This window comes from Atractosteus spatula, chromosome 3 (assembly GCF_055471065.1).
Source record: "Atractosteus spatula isolate fAtrSpa1 chromosome 3, fAtrSpa1.hap1, whole genome shotgun sequence".
Lineage (NCBI taxonomy): Eukaryota > Metazoa > Chordata > Actinopteri > Semionotiformes > Lepisosteidae > Atractosteus > Atractosteus spatula.
The window spans coordinates 68201215-68223234 of record NC_142708.1 but is presented as its reverse complement, the minus strand read 5'-3'; the positions used below and the strand labels follow the sequence as shown (position 1 = coordinate 68223234).

At 51.2% G+C, this 22020-nt stretch overlaps 1 protein-coding gene across 3 annotated transcripts in view; it reads right to left on the bottom strand.

Moving 5' to 3' along the window:
- Positions 1 to 7463: 7463 nt before the first annotated feature.
- The window catches only part of kdm6ba (lysine (K)-specific demethylase 6B, a), a 124158-nt gene continuing 109601 nt past the window's right edge, over positions 7464 to 22020 (bottom strand). For all 3 annotated transcript variants that reach the window (XM_088910072.1, XM_088910073.1, XM_088910074.1), the window contains 12 exons: positions 21840 to 21963; positions 18631 to 18736; positions 17949 to 18154; positions 17249 to 17322; positions 16817 to 16888; positions 15923 to 16071; positions 14668 to 14782; positions 13650 to 13837; positions 12571 to 12712; positions 11510 to 11636; positions 10231 to 10401; positions 7464 to 9328 (listed from right to left, as the gene is read on the bottom strand). In XM_088910072.1, the coding sequence (XP_088766198.1) occupies positions 9305 to 9328; positions 10231 to 10401; positions 11510 to 11636; positions 12571 to 12712; positions 13650 to 13837; positions 14668 to 14782; positions 15923 to 16071; positions 16817 to 16888; positions 17249 to 17322; positions 17949 to 18154; positions 18631 to 18736; positions 21840 to 21963 (1498 nt within the window). In that variant the 3' untranslated portion in view covers positions 7464 to 9304. The remainder of the gene's footprint in view (positions 9329 to 10230; positions 10402 to 11509; positions 11637 to 12570; positions 12713 to 13649; positions 13838 to 14667; positions 14783 to 15922; positions 16072 to 16816; positions 16889 to 17248; positions 17323 to 17948; positions 18155 to 18630; positions 18737 to 21839; positions 21964 to 22020) is intronic.

Here is a 22020-nt window from a genome sequence, read left to right as displayed (position 1 = left end):
AAGTTTTACTTCCGATCTTCTGTGTCCTGCCAGGGCTGGGGGGTGGCCCTGCAGGCGTCCCAGCTCCACATTCCTGCAGGGAAAATCCCTTGGGAAAGGCTTTTAGCTACGTCAAAGACAGCAAATACCCACCCCCAGGTCAGCCAGGTCGGCACATGCTGCTTACACTAATGTCTTCCTCTTCCTCCTAAATCTTCCTCCCTGACAAACTCGGCACAGGAGGGGGATCAAGCTGAACTCCCAGTCATGTCCCCCCCTCGCAGGCACAGGCACAGTTTCTTCCGCAAGCCAGGACGGTCCCCGGGAAGCAAAACTGCCGGAATTTCAAAAACCCACGGAGAAGAACAGGGAAAGACATTGTCGGGAAGGGACCTGTGTTTTATACAGTGAGCAAACCAGGCTGAGTCTGGGGGAGACAAATCTCCGCTCGGATTCACCCATTTCTCCCTGGATTTGCGCTGATGCGGAGCGACACAGGAGTTAATCCTGAAAGAGAGGGGGTCAGTGGGGGAGCGATCAGCAGTGAAGATCTGTTCCTGTGCCCAGGGAGGGGAGAGACTGAGAGGGAGGGGGGAGGAGAGTTTTGGCAAAAGCCCCCTACTCTCCAAAAGTGATAAAAACACAGCAGGATGAGGAGGGAGGCAGGGAGAGTGGGAGAGTGGGAGAGGGGGGGAGGGGGGTACTTTCTTTACATCTGATCCGTAAAAACTGAAAACAAATCACTGGTGACAGAACAGAGGGGGAGGTAGCGTTCTGCAAAAACATACTCTGTGTACAGAGAAAGACGTCAAACACAACTAAGCAATATGTCACTAGGAATAACAGCCCCCAGGAATGAAGTGTCCTGGAAGGATTATGGAGTGGTTAGTGAGAATTTGGCTTAACCCTCTTGCCTGAGGGCCGGCCTCTTGGCCACAGGATGAGGAGGCAGGACCCCCCTGCAGAGTGAGGAGTGACCAGGGGGCAGCTGCAGAGGTGGAGATGTGGTGGAGGAGAGAAGGGGATCACCTACAGTATTTATAGTGTCTTAGAAGAGGAAGTGACATCAGGAGTGATTGCTAATTAATGCCAGTCGAGTCTGATTGAACTTGGTTGTTGCCGTCTCTCCCAAACATTACACTTACAAACACCATTCAGAATAGAGGACTGGCTCAGTGACCACAGCCTGGACACAGGCAGACCTGGCTGTCCAGAGAGGAAAGGCTCTGTGACCACAGACTGGACACAGAAACTGGACACAGGCAGACCTGGCTGTCCAGAGAGGACAAGCTGTGCTCCCACCTCCAGCAGGGAGAAACAGAGACAGAGGTGCACTTCCTACTGCACTGTGACACATATTCTGGGTTTAGAGAAACATTCTTCCTTAAATTCAGAAACCTAATCCCAGAGTTCCCATACCTGCCAGAATCGCAACAGGTCCCAATCCTACTGGGAGAGGGAGGAGGGAACTCAGTTGAACTGGCAGCCCAGTATGTATCCTCCTGTCACAGCAGAGGGAGAGAGGCAGACAGGGAGAGGAGAGAGAGGCACACAGGGAGAGGAGAGAAAGGGAGACAGGGAGAGGAGATTGAGAGAGGCACACAGGGAGAGGAGAGAAAGGGAGACAGGGAGAGGAGATTGAGAGAGGCACACAGGGAGAGGAGAGAGAGGCACACAGGGAGAGGAGAGAGAGGGACCCGCCCTCAGAATCCCCCTACTACAGTGAGGGAATTCTCCCCAGTCTCCACAGGGAGATCGGTCACTTCCAGGGCCAGGGAAACGTGCTGCTCTATGGTGACCTCAACGCACGAACAGGCACACTGGCAGACTTCACCAGCACACAGGGAAACACTCACATATTCGGACAATCCTCTCTGTACCACACACCGGTCACCTCACACAGGTGCAGCCATGACACTACGGTCAACAGCACCGGGCGCGAGCTGCTCCAGCTCTGTCAAGGGCTGGGCCTGTACATCGTCAACGGCAGGACTAGAGGGGACTCTCTAGGCAGGTTCACCTACAGCTCAGCTCTGGGTAGCAGTGTGGTGGACTACGCCATCACCGACCTGGACCCCTCCTGTATCAGTGCCTTCACTGTCAGGCCACAAACTCCCCTCTCCGACCACAGCCAGATCACACTCTACATGAAGAGAGCACACCAGTACAGAGACACACTGACACAGCCCAGCCAGCTGTATGACCTCAACCAGGCGTACAGATGGGACACAGACAGCCTGGACAGATACCAAACTGCACTGGGCGATGACGAAATTCAGACACTGATGGACACATTCCTAAACACTCCGTATCAAACCAACAAATTAGGCATCAACTTGGCCACACAAAAACTAAATCACCTATTCCACAAACTAGCATCAAAATCTAAGCTAAAAACAACTAAATCAAAAAACTACCAAAAAACAAAAGCAAAAGAAAAGTGGTTTGATACGGAGTGCAAAAACATCAGAAATGCACTACGAAAAGTCTCAAATGAAAAACACAGACAACCACACAACACAGATCTGCGACTCAGGTACTGTGACATGGTAAAACTTTACAAACACGCTGAAAAAGAAAAGAAACACATACATAGACAAACAACTTGCAGAAATTGAGGAGTCACTAAATCAGAACTGTTTCTGGGAGAAGTGGAACAACTTAAACAAATCAAAACCAGAAGAATTGGCCATCCAAAATGGAACAATCTGGCAAACATACTTTGAAAATCTGTATGAAAAGCTCCCAAATACAAATCAATCAGACCAAAACACCATTTATGAAAAACTCAAAATTTTGGAATTGGCTATCAAAGACAACCAAAACCCCTTAGACTCCCCAATCACTGAGCAGGAGCTACTGGACAAACTCCAGGCCCTCAGACCACGCAAAGCCTGTGGCCATGATGGTGTCATAAATGAGATGCTGAGACACAGCAGCCCAAAGTTGCAACAAGCCCTGCTCAAACTCCTCAATCTCATCATGACAGCTGGATGTTTCCCCGAGGCCTGGAACCAAGGACTGATCACGCCCATCTATAAGAGTGGAGATAAACTCGATCCCAACAACTACCGGGGCATCTGTGTGAACAGTAACCTGGGGAAGGTATTCTGCAGTATCCTGAACACACGAATACTGGCCTTCCTTACCGAACACAATGTCCTGAGTAAAAGTCAGATTGGCTTCTTGCCAGATCACCGCACATCTGATCACATTTACACCCTGCACACACTGATAGACAAACACGTCCACCAAAAACACAAAGGAAAAATTTTTGCCTGCTTTGTCGATTTCAAAAAAGCATTTGACTCGATTTGGCATGAGAGATTGTTTTATAAACTACTCCAAAGTGGCATAGGGGGCAAAGTGTACGACATCATTAAATCAATGTATTCAGAGAGCAAATGTGCAGTGAAAATTGGAAACAAAAGGACTAAATTCTTCACCCAAGGCCGCGGGGTGAGACAGGGCTGCAGCCTGAGCCCAACACTGTTCAATATCTATATCAACGAATTAGCAGGAATGTTGGAGCAGTCTGCAGCTCCTGGTCTCACACTACACGACACAGAAATCAAGTTCCTGCTCTACGCAGATGACCTGGTCCTGCTGTCGCCCACAGAACAGGGGCTGCAGCAGAACCTGGCACTGCTGGAGCAGTACTGTCAGACCTGGGCACTGACAGTCAATCTGGACAAGACCAGAGTTATGGTTTTCCAGAAGAAAGCCAGACCTCAGGGAAACAGGTACAAATTCACACTGAACAACAACACATTGGAGCACACATCCAGCTACACATATCTCGGTCTCACCATCAGCTCTTCCGGGAGTTTTGACCTGGCAGTGAAGGCACTGAGGGAGAAGGCACTCAGGGCTTTCTACGCAATAAGAAAGAGGCTCTTCAACATCAACCCACCAACAAGAATCTGGCTCCAAATACTTGAAAGTGTAATCCAACCCATTGCCCTATACGGCAGTGAAGTGTGGGGTCCCCTCACAGACCAGGATTACACCCAATGGGACAAACACCCCACAGAAACTGCACATGGAGATCTGTAGAAACATCCTCCGTGTGCAGAGAAGAACTCCTAACAACGGGTGCAGGGCCGAATTAGGCCAGTACCCACTATTGATAAACATACAGAAAAGAATATTCAAGTATTGGCTACACCTAAAAAACAGTGACCAAAATTCCTACCACCACAAAGCCCTGCTGAGCCAAGAGCTGAGCCCAAAACAGAGCCCCCTGAGCCAGCTGGTCCTGAGGCTCACCGACCTGAGCCACACCGACACTAACCAGCCTCAGGACAGCACTGCTAGAGCACCACAACCCAGACTCAACCACATCACAGCACAGATCAAACAGCAATATCTCACACACTGGGACACACACACACAGACACAACATAAACTGGAATGTTACAGAACCTTAAACAGACAATACACACTAGCTGAATATTTGACCAAAATAAAAAATAACAAACAGAAACAGACCCTGACAAAGTACAGGCTCAGTGACCACAACCTGGCCATAGAAACTGGGCGACACAGGCAGACCTGGCTGCCCAGAGAGGACAGGCTGTGCTCCCACTGCCAGCGGGGAGAAATAGAGACAGAGGTGCACTTCCTACTGCACTGTGACAGATACTCTGGGATTAGAGAAACATTCTTCCCTAAATTCAGAAATCTAATCCCAGAGTTCCCACACCTGCCAGAATCACAACGGGTCCCAATCCTACTGGGAGAGGGAGGAGGGAACTCAGTTGAACTGGCAGCCCAGTATGTGATCTCCTGTCACAGCCTGAGGAACAGTGAGTCTGTCTCCCAATAATGCTCCAGCCGCCTACAGAATATGTCAATATTGTATAATATGTCTTTGTTGTAAATGTCTGTAATATGTCTGTAGATTTTATTTTACTTCTATTTTTGTTTTGTTTCATGTAAATATCATTACTTTCATTTGCTTTGGCAACACTGATTGTACCCATCGGTCATGCTAATAAAGCACCTTGAATTGAATTGAATTGACAGGGAGAGGAGAGAGAGGGAGACAGGCAGAGGAGAGGGAGAGAGGCACACAGGGAGAGGAGAGAAAGGGAGACAGGGAGAGGAGATTGAGAGAGGCACACAGGGAGAGGAGAGAGAGGCACACAGGGAGAGGAGAGAAAGGGAGAGGAAATTGAGAGAGGCACACAGGGAGAGGAGAGAGAGGGAGACAGGGAGAGGAGAGGAGAGAGAGGGAGACAGGGAGAGAGAGAGGGCAGGGGGAGGAGGGAGCCTCTCACCTCCAGAGTGGTCAGATTGGCTGTGAGAGGACAGGAAAAGAGGGAAGTGAAAACAGAGCAAGTAACAAACACAGGAAACAAACGTAGCTGCCAACTCACCCGTGAAAACTCCCATTCTCTCCGGGGATCTCTAGAAACACAGAGCACACACAATTACACTCGCCTTTCACGGTCGGGGAAAGCACGAAAGGAGAAGGCAACCGGTTCCACACCCCCACCACCCTTTGTGTAAAGAAGTGCCTCCTGTTCTGAGCCCTACACGTGCTCCGTGTCAGTTTCCACCTGTGCCCGCTGGTCCTTGTTGCAGCGTGGAAGTACAGTCCTCAAAGTTGACTTTGTCACTCAGCTACTGAGCCATCTGTAGCAGAAATAGGAGAGAAGACCCTTCAGAGCAGACCTGCCCTCCTCCAGTGGCTAACACAGTTGCAAACACTCCGCTTTATTTCAAAGCAGCGTTACCGCCATCCTGCCTGAGCCGGCCATCACTCAGAATGCTGCTGGCCGGCCCTGCTCGGCAGCGAGACAGGAGGCCGCTGGGGAAAACCTCTGTGGTCTGTTCGAGGTTCCATTGCTGAAACTGCTGCCTCCTTCAATGCAGCTGAAGCACATGAACCGGCAGTGTGGGGGGGGGGGGGGGGCTCTTGTGAGGTCACTGTTGACAGCCTGCTTTATCACAGCACAGAGTGTCGAGATAAAGGTCAGGTCTGCTGCTACTTTCCAGTTCACAAGAATCATGGGATATACTATGTGCTAGGCCATTCCTACTGCCTTGGATGGGATGGACCATGCCATTTTCCAGCAGTTTGGGAAGGTAAGCATATTGACCTTTTTTTTTCTACTGCAAGACATGAACCAGCAAGCAATTACCCTACCAGGAAGCAGTCCAGCACAGTTTTTTTTTTTAAATGCTAACTGGGGGCTCTCATGCTGTATCACACAGGATTGTTTTTTTTTGTCTGACCTGAGCATCTAGCAAGATTGGGGCCATCAGGGGCAGCAGCAGAGCCCTCTGCGTCACACTGCGCTGACCGCACAGATCCCGGGTTCCTGTCCTCCGCGGCCCTGGACACCCTGGCTTGCGGAGAGCCGCTGGCAGGCCCTGGCAGCCAGGGCACTGCGGGGGGGGATGAGGCGAGAGTGGACACAGGTACACGCGTTGATCAGGGTCACGGAGGCAGCCCAGTGCTCACAGCAGCGCTCTGTAAGCAGCATGGATCCAGGACGCAGAGAGCCCAGGACAGCGAGGGCATCTGTTTCACTTCCGAGGTTCACAAAACCTGAAGGAGGAATTCACGCTACACCTCTGCCTCCCCATATACACGTGACCGCTGGCCAAAATATGAGGTACCAACTCCCCAAGGCAAACATTGGAGACGTTAATACACATCTCCCCGTGTCTCTGTCCAGATGTTTGAGATCTTATCCACAGGCCACCAGGTATGCAGACTTTCAAAACAAGAAAACGCTCTTTCTCCTGTATAGTCCAATTTTAACTCTACTTCATCCAGCCAGTTTAGAAAGACAGGGAAACGGATCAGCAACTTTCTTTTAAACTAGAAGACTTTCTTCAGGTTTTCTTTCCTTTTTGTTTGCTAGATGGTGACCAGCCTGCCTCAGCCTCGTGACCTGCTCTCTATGAAAAGACAGCAGGAGCTCAGGTTTGCGTCACCTTTATCCCAAGTACAGCCCTTCATCGGCCATGGCCTGCTGGGAAATGTAGTTTCTCCACCCTTACAAGCTTCCTGAACTACAGAATTAGTTCTGGGGGCATGATTGCGGGGGGGGCGGGGGGGGGTGAAAACTCTGACATTGCACAGGCCCATAACAGACATTTTCTATACATATCCTACTACCCTGTCACACAATATATGACTGGCTTATGGAGCTGAAGACAAGATCCCATCGGGATCAATCAGAACAAGCCCCAAGATCTCAAACCTATGTCCAGTCCAATCCCGCACATTCCCACCACTGCAGACACAGGGTGGGGTTGGGCTGTACATGCTTCCTTACTTGAGCATTACTCTCCCACATTCTGCCAGAGCTGGTTCTGCCTCACACATGGAACGGGAGTGTGTGAGTACCTAATATTTTGGCCAGTGGGAACTGATCACCTAAGCTTGGTACTTGCAGACATCGCCTCACTGGGCCTGGACCCCGACGTGATGGCGGAGTGAAGACAAAAGAACAGAGAAGTTGAACTTCAGTCAAATGTTTATCAAAAGTTTTTATTATTTAGAATAATAATAGTAGTAATAATAATAGTCACACAAATTCACAAGTGTAAGAGAAATCTGGCTCAGCTTTTCCGTGTGAACATTTTTTTTTGATAACAGTGCAGTTTCAAATAGATGCCGATGGAGGATAAAAAGATGTGTATTTGCAAAAGGAAAAATACAATTCCTGCCAAAAGGAAACCAGGAGACAGACAGAGAAGGAAAAAGGATCTCATGTCCAACAACTGCAGCCCATCTAAATTCATTAGCTTCTGAAAAACAGTTAATATCACTTAGTCATCTTAGCAAAATGCCCTAGAAAATAAAAAATAATAATTTTTGAAATACAAAGACAGCATTCCATCAAATGAGTTCTATGGGGCCCTGGGGTCTATTTAACAACAGGGAAGGTAAAGTTTTATATATATATAATTTCTATATACTGGGGGACAGAAGGAGAGGCGGAGCACCAGTAAGAACAATCCTCTCCAAGCACCCATTCATCAAATACAGGTTAATAAGAATTATTATAATAACAATAGAAAAGACCTTTCAAATTTCTGACATCCCTATTAAAAAAAAACAATGAGAGAACCATCCATATCCAATAAATAGAAGAAAAAAACAATATATAAATAAAACAAAACAATTTACATTAAAATCTTGAATCCAGAAAAACAAACCAAAAAAAAAAGAAACACAATTCAACAATCCCAACAAAATAGAGGAGGTAAAATGATTTTTCACTAAAAAATAATATATATGATCACAACAAAGGTGAAAAAAGACCCAGTGTGATAGCTAATAGGGTGATACCATGACAATTCAATATTTTAAAAAAGGAAATCAGATCCTATTATGCCAACATCACGTCTTTACAACACATATACAAGATTCTCTAAGACAAAAAAAAAGATTTCTACAACCCGTATGTTTTTAAGCATTCCAAACAATTGTGTGTTTTTTTTAATTATTAATGCTTTAGAAAAATGTTCTCATATCTCTATTATTATTCTTTTTTACTTTTTATGTAAATACAAGTCCCAAGGCCAATGTGGTATATAACTAGGCTGTTCTATTCTTCAGATACAAAATAAATAAAAAAAAAACAACACTTGAACAGAGAACAAAACAAAATCTAGAGAGAGGAAAAAAAAACAGCATTTACAAAATTCTGGGATCTTAAAACAGAACAGAGCAACACAGGAAAGAAAAACAGCCCTCAGTGCCTTTCTGACCACACGCGCTCCTCGTCGTTTACACAGAGAGGCGTGTCCCACAGGCCCCTCCCCCGGACACACCCCCCTGACCAGTCTCTACGGCAACCAATCCGCAGTCACAGAGGGAGGCGTGCTCACTGGCCAGTCCCCAGACAGGCTTCTCTGGGGGTCTCTACGGAAACCAGAAACCCAATCCACAGTCACACAGAGGAAGGTTATGTCCACTGGCCACGTCCCAGACACGCCTCTCCGACCAGGCCATTACAGAGAGCCACCCCACAGTTAACCCAGGAGGCGTGTCGACAGGCCCCTCCTTCCGGATACGCCCCCCTGATCAGGCTGAAGAGGAAACGAATCCACAGTCGGCGGGCGGGGCCAAAACGAGCAAAAGGGTGTTTATTGGCTGATGCGGCTTTGTAAACAACACTGGAGTAAACGGTTTGATTGGCTGTTCGGCAAGTATTAGCAGTAGTTGTAATACAAAATACCAAAAAAAAAAACCCCAAAAATTATACCCCCCCCAAAAAAATAATAAATTAAGAAAATGTTTTCTCCTGGCGAGCAGGAGCCATGTTTTGGTTATGGCTATGGACACAGAAGAGACTTCCTATCGTGAGCTGGGCGTCGGTGCCTGTAAGCGAGAGAGAGAGAGAGAGAGGAAAGGGGGTCAGAGGGAACGGAAGAGAGCCTCAAGAACAGCACACAGTATTTGCTTTGCCAGCACAATCCTGGTAACTTTCGGAAACCCAGTTATTGTGAGGTTAATTACACCCCGTACTTATCCATTCCGAGAGTCCGCTCTCACGGAAAGCTGCGTGTTCGTCCTGGAGCGAGGCTGCAGTTTTTGTCCCCGTTTCTCGCAGCTTTTCGCTACAGCAGCCGAAGAGCAGAGGCTATCCCGACAGGACCTCCCCCCTCCCAGCACGACGCACGCCTGCGTTGGCAGACTTGCGCCAGCCCGGCTAACTACTCTACCAGGACAGACAGGGCGATGAGCGTGAACGAGCATGAACTACTGTCCAAGAGCTCTTCCGTGCCTATCCTCTAAACTGTAACTACGGCTCGATTCTTATACGGTACAAAGGGCTTCATGGTTTTCATTTGTGAGTAGTATTTTTTTCTGTACAGATCACCAAACTCGTTGCAAATGTAATGTTTAGTATCTTAGGACAAATCAGTAAATCTCCTATGAGGTACATGGCTGTACCAAAATCAGCTGTAATCTCAGATGGGTCAGTTAATGAACCCTCATATCCAGCAGAATTTTAAAAACTTCTAAATTGATCAGTTTATTAAATTATTATATCACGAACGCTAACTGTGACACCTGAAGACGAATTGTACAATTGTTTGTATCTCTGTCCTGTCACTTGAATCTGCTTTAGCCTACTCTGGTCCTTAAAATCCAGGTCACTGTCAAAGAGCTCCGGTGCTTGTCTGCCACACCGGCCCAGGCCCCAGGACCGAACCGGGAAGGTGATGCAGGCAAAACTATCCCGGGGTTCGAGGCGGATGTCCCCCGCAGGGCCTCACCAGAGTGAAGCTGTCGTAGACGCTCATCAGCTCCTCCATCTTGTACTGCTCCAGGACCACCACGTTGGTGAGGTTGGTGCTGCGCTGGCGGGCGCAGTCCTCGCAGTGCACGACGTAGGTCTTCCGGCTGCCGTTCTCGCTGGTCACAAACAGGATGTTGTACACCTCCACCTGGCCCGGGGGGGGGGAGAGAGAGACTGCTAGAGCACCACAACTCAGACTCAACCACATCACAGCACAGATCAAACAGCAATATCTCACACACTGGGACACACACACACAAACACAACATGAACTGGAATGCTACAGAACCCTAAACAGACAAGACACACTAGCTGAATATTTGACCAAGATAAGAAACAACAAACAGAAACAGACCCTGACGAAGTACAGGCTCAGTGACCACAGCCTGGCCATAGAAACCGGGCGACACAGGCAGACCTGGCTGCCCAGAGAGGACAGGCTGTGCTCCCACTGCCAGCGGGGAGAAATAGAGACAGAGGTGCACTTCCTACTGCACTGTGACAGATACTCTGGGGTTAGAGAAACATTCTTCCTGAAATTCAGAAATCTAATCCCAGAGTTCCCACACCTGCCAGAATCACAACGGGTCCCAATCCTACTGGGAGAGGGAGGAGGGAACTCAGTTGAACTGGCAGCCCAGTATGTGATCTCCTGTCACAGCCTGAGGAACAGTGAGTCTGTCTCCCAATAACGCTCAATATGTTTACAGTATATGTAAATATTTTATGATATGTCTCTGTTGTAAATGTCTGTAATATGTCTGTAGATTTTATTTTACTTCTATTTTTTGTTTTGTTTAATGTAAATATCATTACTTTCATTTGCTTTGGCAACACTGATTGTACCCATCGGTCATGCTAATAAAGCAGCTTGAACTGAATTGAATTGAATTGAGAGGGAGAGGGAGAGGGAGAGGTCAGCCGCCGGCCTGCTGTGTTTGTCAGGAAGCCCCGAGCTCACGAGCTTGGCGTCCGTGTCTGTGCCCGCCCGGGCTGACCTCCGACAGCCCCCGCGCCGCAGCAACAGGATGTACTTCGAACGCAGCACACCTCTGCTTCCTGGGCAGCAGCACGGGGCCGCTGGCTGTGTGTGAAACCGAGGGGGGGGGGGGGGGATCTGGTGCACATGGAATAGGAGCCACAGGGAAGAGATCAGCGCAGCGTCTGGAGAAGAGCGGAGGGAGGGGACCCGGTTGTGTGCGCGTGTGTACGGGTGTCTTCACGCGAGACGTGCACTGGGACTCTGAGACACTCACATCACACTCGTTGCAGTAGTAGGCTGGCTCGTCCTTCACGCGGCTCTGATACGAGATCTTCTTCCCGGTCACTACCAGCTGGTCCCGCAGGATCTGGGAGTGCTTCATTGATTGCAACAGGCAGTGCCTGGAGGGAGGAGGGGGCACACAGATGTTTTACATGGCTTTCCGATTTTCACCTGCCCTGCCCAGCACTCTCTTGCTCCAATCACTTTCCAGCTGTCCTCCTGTCTCTTTCTCTCTGTCCCCACTCCCTTGACAGCCCCCAGTCTCTCTCTCTCTGTCCCCACTCTCCTGACTGCTCCCAGTCTCTCTCTGTCCCCACTCCCCTGACTGCTCCCAGTCTCTCTCTCTCTGTCCCCACTCCCCTGACTGCTCCCAGTCTCTCTCTCTCTGTCCCCACTCCCCTGACTGCTCCCAGTCTCTCTCTCTCTGTCCCCACTCTCCTGACTGCTCCCAGTCTCTCTCTGTCCCCACTCCCCTGACAGCCCCCAGGCTCTCTCTATCCCCACTCTCCTGACTGCTCCGTCTCTCTCTCTCTGTCCCCACTCCCCTGACTGCTCCCAGTCTCTCTCTCTGTCCCCACTCCGCCGACTGCTCCCAGTCTCTCTCTCTCTGTCCCCACTCCCCTGACTGCTCCCAGGCTCTCTCTCTCTGTCCCCACTCTCCTGACTGCTCCCAGTCTCTCTCTCTCTGTCCCCACTCCCCTGACTGCTCCCAGGCTCTCTCTCTCTGTCCCCACTCTCCTGACTGCTCCCAGTCTCTCTCTCTCTGTCCCCACTCCCCTGACTGCTCCCAGTCTCTCTCTGTCCCCACTCCCCTGACTGCTCCCAGTCTCTCTCTCTCTGTCCCCACTCCCCTGACTGCTCCCAGTCTCTCTCTCTCTGTCCCCACTCCCCTGACTGCTCCCAGTCTCTCTCTCTCTGTCCCCACTCTCCTGACTGCTCCCAGTCTCTCTCTGTCCCCACTCCCCTGACAGCCCCCAGGCTCTCTCTATCCCCACTCTCCTGACTGCCCCTTGTCTCTGTTTCCAATCACCCCTGACAGGCACCCTTACTTACTTGATCATCTTGTAGATGTCCGGGTCAGTCACCTTGACAGTGCGTGCGATGTTCCAGGACACGTGGATCATGGGGACGATGGACTTGACGTTCTTGACCTCGTTCCACTCGTAGCGCTCCAGGGCCAGCTGGTACTGATAGGCTGGAAGGACAGGGGCACAACTGCAGTGAGCAACAAGAGACTTCACCAGAGAACCCTCTTGAACTGTTGTCCTTCTCCATGTTTCTCCACGCCCTGTTCTAAAGTTTGGTAGATAGCTCTTACTGGTGTAAATTTGTATATTACAAATAAAAATCAGACCATTATTAACTCGTAAGCAGAGCAGTCCAGAGTGCTTAGTCGCAGCAACATTAAGTAACACGCTGGGAGAAATGGGACTCTGTCACTGGACACAGAAACCGGTTCCCTGCTCAGCGCAGAGCCCTGAAGAATCACAGGCCCTGCGCTGAGAAGCTGGTTCCCTGCTCAGTGCTGAGCCCTGAGGAATCACAGGCCCTGCGGTGAGAAGCTGGTTCCCTGCTCAGCGCTGAGCCCTGAGGAATCACAGGCCCTGCGCTGAGAAGCTGGTTCCCTGCTCAGCGCTGAGCCCTGAGGAATCACAGGCCCTGCGCTGAGAAGCTGGTTCCCTGCTCAGCGCAGAGCCCTGAGGAATCACAGGCCCTGCGCTGAGAAGCTGGTTCCCTGCTCAGCGCTAAGCCCTGAGGAATCACAGGCCCTGCGGTGAGAAGCTGGTTCCCTGCTCAGCGCTGAGCCCTGAGGAATCACAGGCCCTGCGCTGAGAAGCTGGTTCCCTGCTCAGCGCAGAGCCCTGAGGAATCACAGGCCCTGCGCTGAGAAGCTGGTTCCCTGCTCAGTGCTGAGCCCTGAGGAATCACAGGCCCTGCGGTGAGAAGCTGGTTCCCTGCTCAGCGCTGAGCCCTGAGGAATCACAGGCCCTGCGCTGAGAAGCTGGTTCCCTGCTCAGCGCAGAGCCCTGAGGAATCACAGGCCCTGCGCTGAGAAGCTGGTTCCCTGCTCAGCGCAGAGCCCTGAGGAATCACAGGCCCTGCAGTGAGTGAAAACACAACGGCAGACTCACCATTGAGCGGTCCCACGTTCCAGGCGATGTTGTTGCACCAGCCCACCGCCTGCACCCAGTGCACAGTCCCAGCGTTAATCCACACCAGGTCACCGGGCCGCTGGATGAACCTGTACACCGGGATGTTGGCCTGGTACAGGTCCTCTAAGACCGGCCACCACGAACCCGTCAAGTAGTCCACCCCGTGCCTGAGGGGACGAGGGAGACAGGAGTCAGTCCCACAGGACAGACCACAGGGCTGCTTGGCTGTTACTCAGCACTACCACTGCCACAAGCTAAGCCCACAGGCAGGACTGGAGGGCCTGATCTAGAAGGAGGTGCTATGGAAAAGATTTCTGCACATGTGCCTGTCTCTGAATTGCAAGGGAGGGAGTTTAAACTGCACAGCGTACCTGCAAGGCCTAAATGACAATACTGTGAAGCGATTATTGAAAGTTCTGGACCCTGCTGTTCTGGAACCAATGCAACAATCAGTGACAATGTGTTTTAACAGGCTTGAAGGGACGTTCCATGGCGAGAGGTCTGAAGCAGGTCTGTCTTAAACCCAGTTACATGAGGGCCTGGTGCCTTGTTTAACCTAATTAACTGCATACCTGGATCAGTGCCCACCAGGATACGAGGTGTTTACAGGCAACTGTACCATTCATGGAGATTTTAGATAGATAAGACTTTATTGATCCTGAAGGGAAATTGATTAATTCCCCTCTTAATAGTACAAGAGCTTAAAAAATGAGCAACTAGGAAGATAATTGGGCTAATTGACTGCTCAAGTTGGCAGGTTGGAATAAAAGACATCGATTCCTCCTGGTGTAAAGAAAGTGAGGAGACAATGAGGTGGACTTGACTTAAAGATTTTAAAATCCAGACAGGCCACTGACAAAGCTATGCTAGTGCCCACCCTCAGCATCGAGAGCTGGACACACGTCTTTACGTAGAGGGTGGCAGGTGTCTGGACTGAGCGCCCAGTCGGGTTTGTGACCTCCCGGGCGCGGGTGGGGTGGCCAGCTGGAGGACTCACTTCTCGCAGAAGTCGCTGATGGCCTCCCAGTAGCTTTCGTGCACCGCAAACCACTCACAGTCGCCCGGCCCGATGTTGATGTTCACCGAGCAGAAGTTGTTGTTCTCCTGGTGACCTGCGGAGGACAGCGAGGCGGTCAGACGGTGAGGAGCTACGCCCTCGTGCGTGCCCAGGCATGGCACGCCGCCCGTGCCACTTTCACGGGGGTCTCGCTTACTCTGATGAACTGCATCCCTGGGTCAGTGCCCACCAGGCTACAGATGTTTATAGCCAACTGCACATTTCATGGAGGTTTTGATATATCAGTAGTAAAAGAGCTTCAAAATGTGCAACGAAGAAGATAATTAGTCTAATCGTTTAATAGATACAAGTTTATGTGGGCACACAGAGGGGTTCCCAGTCCCGGCGCTCAGCACTCAGTTAAACACCGGAGCCATCAACTGATCAACGAACAGGTTTCATTTGGGCTCTTTCAGCCTTTTTTATTTCCTAAATATGAAGGAGGTTGCCTTTTAACCACTGCGTTTCTTCTGTCGTGTTTCTTGAATTAAAAAACTCCAGCCTTTCAGGAGAAAATAAACGTGCGAGTCATCCAGCTTGGAAACCAGCCGGTGTGGGGAACCCCTAGTTTATAAGACCCTGACCTTCAAGGGGGGGACATGAGGCTCTGCGCCCCATTGAGATGTGAAGGTCCTGGTCTGTCAGGTGTGAACCCTCCTTCAGAACCACCTGCGTCTACCCACCAGGCGAGGAGGGTAAACGCATGAATTCTGGAGCAGATCTTGTGTAGCATGATGTGGTGTGGCGTGATGTGACAGGGTTTGATTTGGTGTGAACTGATGTGGCATGATCTGGTTTGAATTTGGTGTAAATTGATGTGGCGTGATTTGGTGTGAACTGATGTGGCGTGATGAGGTTTGATCTGGTGTGAACTAATGTGGCATGATGTGATGTGGTTTGATCTGGTGTGAACTGATGTGGCGTGATGTGATGAGGTTTGATCTGGTGTGAACTGATGTGGCATGATGTGATATGGTTTGATCTGGTGTGAACCGATGTGGCATGATGTGATGTGGTTTGATCTGGTGTGAACCGATGTGGCATCATGTGGTGTGGTTTGATCTGGTGTGAACCGATGTGGCGTCATGTGGTGTGAACTGATGTGGTGTCATGTGGTGTGAACTGATGTGGCGTCATGTGGTGTGAACTGATGTGGCGTCATGTGGTGTGGTGCGGCGCGTGCAGCGTGGTGTACCTGGCGTGCGGCTGCCGGGCACCTTCATGTAGAGCTGCACGGTGTTCATGCCCAGGATGGTGTGTCCCACGTGGCTCAGCATGTTCCCGCTGGACGAGACGCGCATGAAAGCCGGCAGCTTCAGCAGCTCCTGCAGCTGCGGTTTCCACCTGCGCAGAGCGAGCAACGCAGTCAGCAGAGGAGGACACGGGGGGCGAGGGCACGGGCTGGCCACAGTGTACGACAGCACGCAAGGATGAGTGGCCTGTGTTTCCCTCTAAATACCGCATTCACCACCACTCAGCAGCCAGCAGAGTACACTAGCGCCGGGTTAGTTTGTCTGCACAGAGAAGCCGAAAAATCCAGAACACTGACAGAATAAGAAGAAGGTGCCTCTTCTTCCTGACATTTGTGCCACTTCACATGAAGCTGCAATACACAGCGCTGGCCAGCAGATGGAGACAACGTCCCACCGCAGCCAGCTGGAGCGAAAGTTCTAGAAGACGGGAAGAGATGCACTTCCTCCTCGAGGAAAGGCTCTCCGAGCGCAGAGCCTTCGGCATTCCAGAAGTTACCTCGCCTCACAGCGGGAGGAAAAATCAAAACAAAACACTTGCACTTCCCCTAATTCTGAGCAGCCAGGTGAGGAGTGAATGAAAGGTCTGGTAAACTGAGCAGGGCGTTTTATAGCGAAGGCTGGATGAGGCCGGCAGACACGGGATCTCCTGCAGAAATCTGCCGGATCCAGATTTAAAGCTGTAACATTCGCTCCCAGCTGCTGGACAACAGGGACCTGCCAGTTCATGACTATCCTTCTTCAGCTCCTCAGCAAGTGAGAGTTCCCCCTGTCTCTTGTTAGAAAACAATACCGGAGCTGTACAAGGCTGGGCTGTCTTTCACAAAGTCTGCACTCACCTTTTTGGGTCAGAGAGGTCGATGTTCGTGCCAAACTTTATTATCTTGCCCACGGGCTTCTGATCCAAATTACTGTGGTTACAGAGAGAGGGGTTAATACAGACACACTGGACATTACAGTCCATTAACACTGCACTGAGAGAGAGAGAGGTTAATACAGACACACTGGACACTACAGTACATTAACACTGCACTGAGAGAGAGGGGTTAATACAGACACACTGGACACTACAGTCCATTAACACTGCACTGAGAGAGAGGGGTTAATACAGACACACTGGACACTACAGTCCATTAACACTGCACTGAGAGAGAGGGGTTAATACAGACACACTGACTGGACACTCCGGTAGCTTAAAACACCGCACTGAGAGAGAGGGGTTCATACAGTAATACAGCACTTAGTAAAGTCCTCAGGAATTGGAGGTATACCTGTTGGATGTGGGCTCTGGGGCACTGACAGGCTCCTCATCATCCTCATCCTCCTCTTCACTGCCTTTCTCCTCCTAGAAACACAAAGCACACACGGGTCAGGATGAGGTGAGCCAGCTTGCTCCCAAAACCGCACTTCGTTACTGGTAAATGTATTACATTCTGGTGAAGTTTGGCTTGAAAAGACTGATTTAATAACTACACGCCTTAAAAACTACGAGCCACTCCTCCAAATTTCTCTCAAACCTCTGTGCCAGGTCCCACATGGAAGAGACATGAAGCCCGGCTCTTATCTGCATATTCTTCTGGAGTACTGGGCATACTGGGAGAACCAGGAGTACTGGGTGATGGTGGTGTACGAGCGGGCCTCACATGCAGGCTCTCCTGGAAGAAGGACGCCTGGTACTGGGCGTACTGGGAGTACTGGGAGATGATGGTATGGAGCGGCTCTCACTTGCAGGCTCTCCTGGAAGGAGGACGCCTGGTACTGGGTGTACTGGGCGTACTGGGAGATGATGGTATGGAGCTGCTCTCACCTGCAGGCTCTCCTGGAAGGAGGACGCCTGGTACTGGGCATACTGGGAGTACTGGGAGATGATGGTATGGAGCGTCTCTCACCTGCAGGCTCTCCTGGAAGGAGGACGCCTGGTACTGGGCATACTGGGAGTACAGGGAGATGATGGTATGGAGCGTCTCTCACCTGCAGGCTCTCCTGGAAGGAGGACGCCTGGTACTGGGCGTACTTGGCGATGGTGGTGTGCGACCGGCTGCTCTCGCAGGGCCAGGTCTGCGTGGAGCCGCTGGGGTCCCAGTTCTCGTCGGAGGGCTGCTGCACCTGCGTCCTGACCTCCACCGAGTGATCGCCGTTGGCCTCCACCAGGGACTTGGTGGAGAACAGGCCCAGGTCTGCGGACAGGGAGGGAGGCCGCGGTGAGGAAAACAGGAAACGGAGGGACTCCCATCTGAGCCAATTAAGGTACCCTGACCTCAGCTGGGGCAACCCCAGGAATCTGCACATGAAAACTCACGATGGACATCAAAATGGGTGCTGGGGGCTTTACTGCAGACCTTTTCCTTCCTGTTACTGTTAACAAGAATCCCAAAACCAAAGGCACCGTCCTTTTTAAAGTCTACAGTCCATCAGCTAAACCCCCGCAGGAATGTACATTTTCCCCCCTTCACCAATAATCCAGTAATGAACCGAGTCCATGTGCAGGATCAACTGGGCGTTCTGGCGCCCTCTGGTGGCCGGTCAGCCGGTATTGCGGTGCCTGCCCAGACCAGCCCGCCACACAGGGGCTCTCTCACGCACTCCCGAGCGCCTCTGCCCCCTCAGGCGAGGTGTCCCAGTAAGGTGGCGCTGCGAGGGCGGGGGTACTCACTGAGTCGCAGGGAGCCCGCCAGGCCGCGGATCACAGTGATGGGGTTCTTGGGGTCGGTGCAGAACTGCAGCAGAACCGGAGAGAAGGCGTCCCGCTTGCTCTCCAGCTGCAACGAGGAACACGGGACAGGGGGGTCAGACCTGCTCTGCGAGAAGCGTGGCAAGGGTAGACAGAACAGACCCAGTGGCCAAAACATCAGGACCCCCCCCCGCCAAAAAAACACTGCGCTTGACAGGGACCAGGAGATGTGCTTGTGCATCCACATGGCTCTGAAAACCCAGCCCCACTGCACTTGTCAGAACTGTCTGTTCCACTGAGTCCACCAGCATTCTGCAGGACTGACATGTGCTGGGATTGTTCCTCAAGTTCCTCAAGCCCAACCTGGCCCTGCCTACAGCTCTGAGTATCTACGCCCTGGACTTATTTTCCCAAATATATTCCATAGGCAGAGCATTTGAGCATTTTACAGTACTGAATGAAATAAAGAACAAAGTCCATGAACATCCTACATCATACAGTGAGAACTAACACCAGTGAACACTCCTGGCATCATCTGAACTGGACAACACTGGAAGAAACTCAGTCCAGCTCATCTGCAACTCCTCAAAACAACTCCATCACTGTTGTCTAAATTCTGTTCTAGTGTAGTTCTGAAGATGACCAGGAGAGGGCAGTACAGCTTCAGGAAAAAGAAACTGGTGTGCTTTGAACTTGAAATTGTAGACATTCAAGCAATAGCTGTCCCTCTCCTCTCACACTCACCCTGAATTCACCAGCACACACACATACTGTCACACCTGACTGTACTGTAGACACTGCTAGAGCCACTGCTGTCCCTCTCCTCTCACACTCACCCTGAATTCACCAGCACACACACACTGTCACACCTGACTGTACAGTAGACACTGCTAGAGCCACTGCTGTCCCTCTCCTCTCACACTCACCCTGAATTCACCAGCACACACACACTGTCACACCTGACTGTACTGTAGACACTGCTAGAGCCACTGCTGTCCCTCTCCTCTCACACTCACCCTGAATTCACCAGCACACACACACTGTCACACCTGACTGTACAGTAGACACTGCTAGAGCCACTGCTGTCCCTCTCCTCTCACACTCACCCTGAATTCACCAGCACACACACACTGTCACACCTGACTGTACTGTAGACACTGCTAGAGCCACTGCTGTCCCTCTCCTCTCACACTCACCCTGAATTCACCAGCACACACACACACAGTCACACCTGACTGTACTGTAGACACTGCTAGAGCCACTGCTGTCCCTCTCCTCTCACACTCCCCCTGAATTCACCAGGGCACACACACACTATCACACCTGACTGTGCTGTAGACACTGCTAGAGCCACTGCTGTCCCTCTCCTCTCACACTCACCCTGAATTCACCAGCACACACACACTGTCACACCTGATTGTACTGTAGACACTGCTAGAGCCACTGCTGTCCCTCTCCTCTCACACTCACCCTGAATTCACCAGCACACACACACTGTCACACCTGACTGTACTGTACACACTGCTAGAGCCACTGCTGTCCCACTCCTCTCACACTCACCCTGAATTCACCAGCACACACACACACAGTCACACCTGACTGTACTGTAGACACTGCTAGAGCCACTGCTGTCCCTCTCCTCTCACACTCCCCCTGAATTCACCAGGGCACACACACACTATCACACCTGACTGTGCTGTAGACACTGCTAGAGCCACTGCTGTCCCTCTCCTCTCACACTCACCCTGAATTCACCAGCACACACACACTGTCACACCTGACTGTACTGTAGACACTGCTAGAGCCACTGCTGTCCCTCTCCTCTCACACTCACCCTGAATTCACCAGCACACACACACTGTCACACCTGACTGTACTGTAGACACTGCTAGAGCCACTGCTGTCCCTCTCCTCTCACACTCACCCTGAATTCACCAGCACACACACGCACTGTCACACCTGACTGGACTGTAGACACTGCTAGAGCCACTGCTGTTCCTCTCCTCTCACACTCACCCTGAATTCACCAGCACACACACACTGTCACACCTGACTGTACTGTAGACACTGCTAGAGCCACTGCTGTCCCTCTCCTCTCACACTCACCCTGAATTCACCAGCACACACACACACAGTCACACCTGACTGTACTGTAGACACTGCTAGAGCCACTGCTGTCCCTCTCCTCTCACACTCCCCCTGAATTCACCAGGGCACACACACACTATCACACCTGACTGTGCTGTAGACACTGCTAGAGCCACTGCTGTCCCTCTCCTCTCACACTCACCCTGAATTCACCAGCACACACACACTGTCACACCTGATTGTACTGTAGACACTGCTAGAGCCACTGCTGTCCCTCTCCTCTCACACTCACCCTGAATTCACCAGCACACACACACTGTCACACCTGACTGTACTGTACACACTGCTAGAGCCACTGCTGTCCCACTCCTCTCACACTCACCCTGAATTCACCAGCACACACACACACAGTCACACCTGACTGTACTGTAGACACTGCTAGAGCCACTGCTGTCCCTCTCCTCTCACACTCCCCCTGAATTCACCAGGGCACACACACACTATCACACCTGACTGTGCTGTAGACACTGCTAGAGCCACTGCTGTCCCTCTCCTCTCACACTCACCCTGAATTCACCAGCACACACACACTGTCACACCTGACTGTACTGTAGACACTGCTAGAGCCACTGCTGTCCCTCTCCTCTCACACTCACCCTGAATTCACCAGCACACACACACTGTCACACCTGACTGTACTGTAGACACTGCTAGAGCCACTGCTGTCCCTCTCCTCTCACACTCACCCTGAATTCACCAGCACACACACGCACTGTCACACCTGACTGGACTGTAGACACTGCTAGAGCCACTGCTGTCCCTCTCCTCTCACACTCACCCTGAATTCACCAGCACACACACACACACACTGTCACACCTGACTGTACTGTAGACACTGCTAGAGCCACTGCTGTCCCTCTCCTCTCACACTCCCCCTGAATTCACCAGCACACACACACTGTCACACCTGACTGTACTGTAGACACTGCTAGAGCCACTGCTGTCCCTCTCCTCTCACACTCCCCCTGAATTCACCATCCTTGCCATCGACGGCACGTCTGTTCCGCACATGAACTAGCTAATGGATGACTGCAGGGACTTACGTAAATGCTGGGCGTGGGGGGGTTGAGCTTCTCCCGGGGAATGAGGTCAGTTCCTATGGACGGCTTCACGGAAAACGCAGGCAGCAGGTAGGACTCCTTAAACTTTCCCTTCACGCGAGCGTTCCTGTGGGAGGAGCGAACCAGAAATGCCCGTTAGCCCGTCTCCCCGACGTCTCCTCAG